General features: G+C 45.7%; 1 protein-coding gene across 1 annotated transcript in view; it reads left to right on the top strand.

The window, feature by feature from the left end:
- Window positions 1–8115, top strand: part of LOC144827031 (E3 ubiquitin-protein ligase TRIM39-like) — a 223163-nt gene extending 215048 nt beyond the window's left edge. Inside the window, exon 6 of the mRNA XM_078685497.1 lies at window positions 7037–8115. Within this exon, the coding sequence (XP_078541623.1) occupies window positions 7037–7548 (512 nt within the window). The 3' untranslated portion in view covers window positions 7549–8115. The remainder of the gene's footprint in view (window positions 1–7036) is intronic.
- Window positions 8116–9373: the final 1258 nt, after the last annotated feature.

A 9373-nucleotide genomic window follows, 5' to 3' on the forward strand; every position in this document is an offset into this window, starting at 1 on the left:
TGCAACAACACCTTCATCTTTAAATCCTTATACTTTTTGTCAGTTGTATCCTTCTCCTCTTGATCCAGATGTTCATAATATGGGGCCATATTTAAAATGACCGAAGGAGAAGACGTGGACCAGGTGCTTTCAGATGACTGCAAATGAGTCATTATTTCAGGAAGAAGCTTAGTAACAAACCTATCAACAAACAAACAAACTCCTCCCTCTGTGGACATATCCTGCCCACTACAATCCAAAAACGTATCTTCAAAACAAGTAAAAAAATCTGACACTCTCTAATCCTTCTTCGGTCGACAAGCTGTCAATCTATTCCAACTTACCTTCTTAGGTGGAATGAGTGTATGCATGTAAGTAATAATACGACCAGGCAAAGCAAGTATCTCAGCACGGGCTTATCTCCTGGCTTCCTTTCCTGATCCCATCCTTTAATTACATCCCATGTGCCACCTAATTCTGCAACATGATCTTGAGTATGCACCTGTCTCCAAATATCAACCGGAATAAGAGGACCAAAAGACTTTTCAGTATCAGCAAGAGTCATTACAGTAGAAGAGAGAGCCACTGCCAACTCCTTGTAATAGGCAGTAGGGTTCTTCCTCGGATCGGGCAAAGTCGCTTTAAGGGGTAAAACCTCACTTCTTTTCCATGGCGTATAAACCCACTGCTCTTGAAAACGTGCAGCTATAGCTGCTCTAGTAACATTACTGAGCTGATCCGTTAATTCAGGTATTTCTGGATGATATATGTGATGAACCTCATGCATACGGAACTGAGTAATTATAGTAGGACTTTTATCATACAATCGAGCTCTGTAAGAAACAATAGTGGCAATATTTGCAAGCACCTGTTCTGTGGCTAACTTAGCTATATAAACATGGTCCTTAATTTCAAATAACCCTCGTGGTGCCTCCGTCTTAATGTAAATACGCCAAAGATCAATCAGTGTAGCAGACATGTGCTGAAGAAAATGCTGTTGCAAGTAAGGCTCAAGCTTGCGCACAGTTCACCAAAGGTCCTCAGTCCCATAAACTGGATTACTAGCCCACTTCATAGCCTGTTTCACTAATATATCTTTCACATCCTCACTTACTCCAGAACGCACCAGCGGACCCATTTGTTCCCTAAATCCCTGTCCTCAAGCCTTTGTACTGGAGTATCAGTGTCCACAAACATTGGGGAATGTATAACTGCAGGAGGAGGAGGGATAGAAGTACTAGGCAAGACTGTAATCCATGGTTGCACCGGGGGAGGGAGAATTGCGGACACAGAAGTTGGAACAGTAGATAAAACTGAGGTCACAGATGACAAAGATGGTGAAGGCAAAAAAGAATCACGGGGCGCCTTGGCCAAAGCTGTTGAAGTAACAGCCACCACAGATACGGGAACAGCCAAAGCAGATGAAACAGGCTGTTGTGGCTACAAAGGGACAATGGGATATATCCTCTGCAGGGCATAGGATGTGAGGATCGAGTATCTGATAGCTCCTCTACAAACGTATAATGTTCCTTCTTGGCTATATAGGACTTATCAATATGCAACCGAAATCTCCTATCCTCACACTAAATTCCGGTCTACTGTTTTTCTTTATCGTATGCCACAGCTTTCGGTGTAAGAGTCTGCATTCTCCCTTTCTGTGCATCTTTCTCCATTTTTAACTGCCTTCTTTAGCCTCCTTCTGCCGAGTACGGAAAGAATCAAACATCAACTGCCTACATCGCCTCTTAAACAACTGTTCCTGCTCAAACCCAATCTTTTGTTTGTCAAAAGAGCCCATTAAAGGCCACTGCTAATAAGGCCCACAGCCTAGCTGTACTTCTCTAAATTGATAGCATGTACTTTAGGTACATACCAGATTGGTTACTGAGTCACCTTTGTGAGCCCCTGTATATGGTACCTTAGGTACCCAGGGCATAGGTGCACCCTAGGCCTACCAGGGGGTGCGGCATGTATTGTGCCACCCCTGGTTAGCCTTCCAAACTGACACCACAGGTCTGTTCTTACAGCCTGGGTAAGGTGATGTAATCACCCTTTACTTAGACATAGTATATCTATATCTACCGTATATATAGACACATAGTAACCTATAAGTTACTCCTATGGCAGGCCTTGACAGTCCTGGAGGCAGAGTGCTTGGTTTTGTGTGAGAGGGTGCCCTAGCATGAGCTAAACCCTCTGTAGCTTTCTGAACCATCTCCTTATAGCTGTTCTATGATAGCCATACCTTATACTCTTAAGTGCATTATAACCCTCGCGGTTAGTACTAACTTTGGTTTGGCTTTATCAAAACATGTTGTGTAAGGTGTAAAACACTTTGGAATACAACCCCTCCCCCCCCCCCCCCATTCTGGCGGCGGGGGTAGCATTCCTCCCTTCTAGAGGGAGAAACTGGACAAAGGGGAAGGGGTGTAACCACCCCCTCCCCAGGTCCACCCATAGGAGGGACCTTAGAGTTAGCCCAACCCCTAAACTTACAATAAGTATAGAACCCCAGTCCCTAGGACTTTAGATTACCCTGGATGAAACTCTGCAACATATATCTTAGACCTTCGACATTCCATACCGACTGGAAGACGGAAGAATCTCCCTTGTGGTCAAGGAGTGACCACCCTGCTTAAACAGGCACCAACAGCATCTTTGCCGGTCTGCATTTTCGAGGCTCCCGCCGGATCCCGAAGAATCTGCAACACAGGACATGGGCTTCCAGTCATCTCTGACGCTGACCTGCGCTCCAAGCAAAGCGGAGACCTGTGGCGGACACGAGAGACATGGGACCGGAACTCCTGGACATCCTGCATTGCTGCTACTGCACCTTCTTCCTGAGATATCTTAAAGTTGCGCATTGGGGTGCTTGAAGCCCCAGCCCGAGCACCTTTTGCATCGAAGCTGTCGTCCACACTCCATGAGTGTCCCGTGGACCCGCTTTGTGCATTTCAGCTCAATGTGTCTTCGCGGTTCCTAGTCCGTTGGCTAGTGAGCCCTCAAGAAGACCAATCCTTGATTTACTTTGCTTTCCTGGTTGCTCCAGGCTTACTCCAACTTCTCCCCAAAAGAGAAGTTCCTCAGACCTTGCTGGTCTGCACCGAAGCTCGTCTCAACATCCTGCGTGGATTGCATTTGCCAAAGGCTTGTTAGATCCAATCCGGATACCGATACCGCAGTCAACTAGATCCTTCATGGAACAGCTCGAATCCAGCTCCTGGTCATCGCCAACGCCTCCTGGTCTTCGTGGCTGAAGAGACAAGCTTCACCTTTTCACCTGAAATCACCAGACATCGGCTGGCCTCTTCCTATCGCCATCCTGGTCACTGGCTAGTGACCCAGACTGTCTCCTCTGCTTTCAGGTTCTTCACATCTCTGATCCACCGTTGGATCCACCCGGACACTTTTCCTCTGGTCGCCTGCAGCACTTCTTTGCAGCTCTCTATTGGAATTGATGATGAAACCCGACACCAAAAGGCACCTATCCACCCGGCTTCCCTGGGTGAGGTAACATGAGTACTCCGGTGCTCCCGTGGGTCTTGAATCTCGAAGTTTCCTAGTCTAAAAGGGTTCCATCGTAGTTCACCTAGAAGTACCCTTAAACTGTAACTTTGTAACTTGTTTGTTCTCCAAAATCAATGGTAACCGGCGGCTGTGTGTAGACACTGCACGCATCTCCCGTGGGCCTCCTACATCCTCACCTTTGGTAATTCTAGACAGCCCCAGCAATTCCACCGGCCATAGGCCTGCTTTCTAACTCTCACGTGGTTCTTATACCACTATTTTAGTATATGGTTTGTGGGGCGCCTAGGGCATAAAGTATACTGTTCAACTTATTGTATGCTAATTAAGTTCCTTGTATTGTACTTTTACCTCTGACCTCATAAAGAGTGCAGAGGGATTGTGTTTAGCATAAAAACATATATATTTGATATATACCTTGTGTGGTGTGCTTTTATTTGATCATTCAAGAGATTATAACTGGTAAATCAACTTCCTTAACTCGTCTCCAAGTCTTAGCCTGAAGGCTGCTCTCCACAGCTACCACTAGGATAGCTTTCTATAAGGTTGACTTTATAACCTACCATCAATAAGGGTCGTTTGGACTGGGGCAAGGTGCTCACTAGAATAGTGGACATCATATACCAGGCCAACTTACCACAATGTACATTTCAAAATCAGGCAAAGGCACGCCAACAGTGGAATTTTCAGGCAGCTGCAGCTGAAAAGTGAAATACAGAAGAAACAGTTTCAACACTCATATCTTGCAAAGGAGACCTAGTCCAAGGACATTCAATCTGGAGCCTGCCACAAGAAATGGGGGAGAGGGCCTCTGCCTAGTGAGAAAGATATGCGCTAATGAAAACAGTGTATTCATTGCTAAAACAGAACCTAAGAGGAGAAATGAAAGTCAGGAGGGGGCATTTCTCGGAACTGAGCACAAACACTAAAAATGGTGCCGAAAAAGAAAATGGTGTTCGAAATGCTAACTAAATAATAACACTACATGAGAATTTTCAGGCCTAATTTAACAACTGCAGTGTACTAACGAGTTCCTGTTTTGGCTTCGCCCCATTCACCTCATGTTCCATATTTAGCGCCTTGTGTGTGTGATGCTCCTTCTACAAAAGAACTGTTCCTCCAAGTAAGTGCTGTTTAGTGCAGTGTTCAGTACAATGCACGCCTTACCATAGGAGATGTCTAGCACGGTGTACTGTACATAATGCTTCTTACTGATAAGTACTTTCTAGTGCAGTGCACAATACACAAAAGTATGCTTCTTTCAGATATGTGCTGCTAGTGCAGTACAGTACAGTGCACTCATTTCATGTACTTGCTGTACAGTGTAGTCTTTTGTATAGTAGGGTGAGCCCCTTTCAGTTAGGTACTGTCTAGGGCAGCGTAAACTATAGTGTGGTCCTTTGCGATAGCTGCTGTCTAGTGCTGTGCGCTGTACAGTGCACACCTTCCAGATACGTTCCGTGTAGTACAGTACAGTGTGCTCCTTCCAGATAGAAATTGTCTAGTGCAGTGTACGTTGAAAAAGTATGCTCTTTCCAGATAGGTGCTGTCTGGTGCAGTACCGAACAAGGTGCTCCTATGAGGGAGGTGCGGTATAATGCAGAGTGCTTCTTCCCAGGAGGTGCTGTATAGTGTGGAATAGGCACTTCAGTGTGCTCCGTTCAGATAGCCGCTGTCTTGTGCAATGTAAAATACAGTGCAATCCTTTGAAATAGGTCTTGTTTAGTGCATTAAAGTACAGAGTGCTCCTTCCAAATAGTTGGTGGCTTATGCAGTACATTGAAGTGCACTCGTTCCAGGTAGGTGCTCTTAGTGCAGCACAGTACAATCTGCTCCTTCCAGGTAGATGGTGTATAGTGCAGTATATTGTACAGTACAGTGTGCTCCTTTCAGATATGTGCTGAGTAGGGCAGTGTAAAGTACAATGTGGGCCTTTGTGATAGGTGTAAAGTACAGTGTGTTTCTTTGTGATAGGTCCTGTGTAGTGCAGTGTACAGTGCAGTGCTTGCTTGCCACTTAGATACTATTTTTGCAGTATATTGTACAGTACATTGCATTCCTTAAAAATAGTTGTTGTCCTGTTCAGTTTAAAGTATTCATAAATTGTGTTCCTTCCAGATAGGTGCTGCTAGTTCAGTACAATGCACGCGCTCCTTCCATGTAGTTGCTGTATAGGGCAATCTCTTGTACAATGCAGTAGAGTGGGCCCCTAAAGGCACTGTCTAGTACAGTGTTAAGGTTAAGTATGAGTATACGTTCCTTTTCTGTGAGTAGATGAGTTATTCACGTATAAGGCTAAATCCTTCTTGTCTTCATTGCAATCACCATACAAATACTAGAAATTCATTCCATCTTCGTTGAATTTTTCCAAGAAGTTGCTTTATTAATACAACAAAGAGCAAACAACAGCCGACACGATGTAGCGAATAGCGCCAGAGCTTTTTCAAGGATCATTTTGTAACTTTTTGCAGTTTTGTTGATGCACAGTACCAAAGATTATATTCCACGTTCAATTAATTAAAGGTAAATCTCCAGGATTTGCGATGCCTTCCGAGTAATCCGGTATGCGGTGCAGGACCTGCGCCGCATACCGGATTACTTGGAGAACATCGCTAATCCTGGAGATTTACGTCTTATTTATTGAACATGGAATATAATCTTTGGTACTGTGTATCGACAAAACTGCAAAAAGTTCAAGAATGATCCTTGAGAAAGCCCTTTCGCTATTCGCCACATAGGGTGAAACACGTGTCGGCTGTTGTTTGCTCTTTGTTGTATTAACCCCTTAAGTGCTGCTGACGGCCATCGGTCGTCAGCAGCGCTACCTCCCCAGTGCTGCGCACGACCATTGGACGTCCATTCAGCACTGGTTCCAATGGACAGCGCAGCACTGGGGAGGGATGTTTACACGCAGCTAAGGTGTTAATAAAGCAAATTCTTGGAAAAATTCAACGAAGATGGAAAGAATTTCTAGTATTTGTATGCTGATTGCAATGAAGACAAGAAAGATTTAGCCTTCTATGTGAATAACTCGTCTACTCAGAGAAAAGGAACGTATACTCATACTTAACCTTAAATTGAAACTTTGAAGCTCTTAGGGTCCAGAGCTTTGAGTATGGTTCCCTTGCTCCTTCAATAAATCTTGAAGAAAGATATAGGCCTGAGATCCCTGGACCTTTTACCCTTGTTGACTGTCTAGTGCAGTACAGTAGAATGTGCTTCTTCTAGGGAGGTGTGGTATAGTACAGTGCATTGAATAGTACAATGTGGTCTTTCCAGGTGGGTACGGTCTACTTTGGTATATTGTACAATATAGTGGTCTCCTTCCATGTAGGTGCTGTATAGTGCAGTATATTGTGCTGTACAGTACGCTCCTTCGATGTAGGTGGGGTATAGTGCAGTATATTTTACAGTACAGTGCACTTATTCTGCGTAGGTGCTGTCTAGTGCAGAGTAAAGTGGAGTGTGGTTCTTTGTGATTGGTCCTCTGTGCTGCAGCTTAAATCTCTAATTCTAAATCTCTTCTCTGCAGTGATGGTGACTCTGGATCCAGACACAGCACATCCTCAGCTCCTCTTGTCTGAGGGGCGGAAACGTGTGGGACAGACATACACAGAAGAGCCCTTGTTGATCAGCCCCAAGAGATTCACCACCCTACCCTGTGTGCTGGGGAGTGAGGGGTTCACCTCAGGCAGACATTACTGGGAGGTGCAGCTGTTGCAGCAGAGGAAAGGTTGGACTGTGGGGGTTGCAGCAGAGTCGGTGGAGAGGAAGAGTGCAATCACGTGGTCACCTGACGGGGGAGTCTGGGCTCTGAGGAAGTCATGGAATGATCAGTACTGGGCTCTCACCTCCCCTAAGACCCGTGTAATAACTCGTGAGCAGCCCCTGAAGCTGGGGGTGTATCTGGACTACGAGGGGGGGAGGCTGTCCCTCTTCAACACAGACTCCATGGAGCTTCTCTTCACTTTCCCCCAGACCTGCTTCACTCACAGGCTCTTCCCAATCTTCTCTCTGGATGACGGAGAGCTCAGGTTGGTGTAGGAGATGCAGCCCCCCCAGGGGCAGAGCTGAGGCTGGTAGAGGATCTGCAACGCCCCCCCAGGAGCAGAACTGAGCCTGGTGGTGGAGCTGCAGCCCTCTCCTTTGCCTCCAACTTTGCATGTATTCTCTCCTCCCCCACTCCTAGAAGTCCCTAGGGAAGGGACACCATTTTATGAAGTCCTGTGAGGGGAGGGGTTGGGACTACAGTGTGGAGGAAGGATAACCCTATTAGTGGTCCCTATGAGTGGAGCTGTGTGTATTAGTCTCATGTGGGGGAGGAGCTGTGACTTCTGTGTGGGCAAGGGGCTTTGACTGCTGTGAGGTGGGGAGAGGCAGTGACATTCCATTTCCCATCTCAGGATTAACCCCTTCCGCTTCTAATTTGTCATTTAATTAACATTCCCAACTATAGCGTTTTGGTAACATGCACCACCCGTGTGGATCTGGGCAGACTTTGTACAGGTACTACGTAAGAGACTGGGATGTGTTAAGGTGTGGTTAACAGAAGTATGATGATATGGCTTAGTGTATGAGTGTATGTTGGAATATAAATAATTATGAAACAGACCTCTGTGTGTGGCGTATTTCATTTATGTGCTACCAGACTGGTGACTAGTAGGGAAGACGTGCCCAAAAAAAACAAGGCTGCTCTCTCTGAGAGTTTGGTACAACTAACTTCTCATGCATGCCACGTGTATTTCGAATTGATGTAAAGCAGTCTGCCACTGCCACATGTGGGTCCAAAGCCCTACTGCAGACCGTACATGGCCACCGAAGAAGTCAAAGGCCCTCAGAGGAGTGTATTTGAAACGCCCACCGATATTGTTGGTGAGGTTTTCAGCAGAAACAATGCGCAGTGCCCAAACACTGAGCAAATTATTCAGATGAAGCAAAATATATCGGTAGTGATATTCAGGTACAAGAAACAGAGACTTTAGTCACCGCCAAGAGCAGTAGAAGCACTCTACAGCCTCAGATCACACGTAGCGGCCCAGTATCAGGCACAAGGACAGTGCTTGTCAACGCTGCAGAAGCAACTGCTGTTACCTTGGGTGGCGAATGCTGCCTGAACAGCACGTGCCATCAAAGGCGGCACTGTGGCCACGTACCTGAAGCCACCACCATTTGACACTGAGAAGAAGCATCATTTGGGGGAAACATCCTTAACCCGCAGTCTTTACAATGACCAGCCTTTACTACAAAGTCAGGACCCTTAATGTGACGGTACCAGGCGTTACTTCACTACGCAAGTCGTTACAATGACTTGCTGTAGGGAGGTGTGTTGTTGGACTGGTGTTGGATTTTTAGGTCTAACAGCTTCCCTACTGTTGCGTAGACTGGAGTTGGAATAGTAAGTTATACTATTCCAACGTCCAGCACCCCCTAAAGCAAGTTAAGGGTATTTTGTGAAGCATTCTAGCTGGAGCTTTCTGGACCACTTGAAGTTTTTTTATCACGTATTTTGGACTCCCTAAATAAAGGGAGTCTGTATAGTCTAGATGTGAGCTGATTAAACCCTGCACTACAACCCTTTTAGGTATAGTGGTATTATATGTAAGAATTTTCACAGGGATCTCAGAATGCCAAAAGAAGACACAACCAGTTTTTGGGCCTGTGTTTCCATAATGAGTTTGTCATCAGAGTAAAAAACCCAGACTTTTTACTGGCTGGGCAGTTTCAGTTATTTCTCCTAGTTGTTCTGGCCAAAGCAGTGTCAGCCATCTTGAACAGTTGTTACCGACCACAAGTATTTCCGTTTTGTCACCATTAAGTTTCAGGCTACTTGCACACATGCAGTCTGTAACCTCCTTGAGGCATGAGTTAA

Source organism: Lissotriton helveticus, chromosome 4_1 (assembly GCF_964261635.1).
Source record: "Lissotriton helveticus chromosome 4_1, aLisHel1.1, whole genome shotgun sequence".
NCBI classification, from domain to species: domain Eukaryota; kingdom Metazoa; phylum Chordata; class Amphibia; order Caudata; family Salamandridae; genus Lissotriton; species Lissotriton helveticus.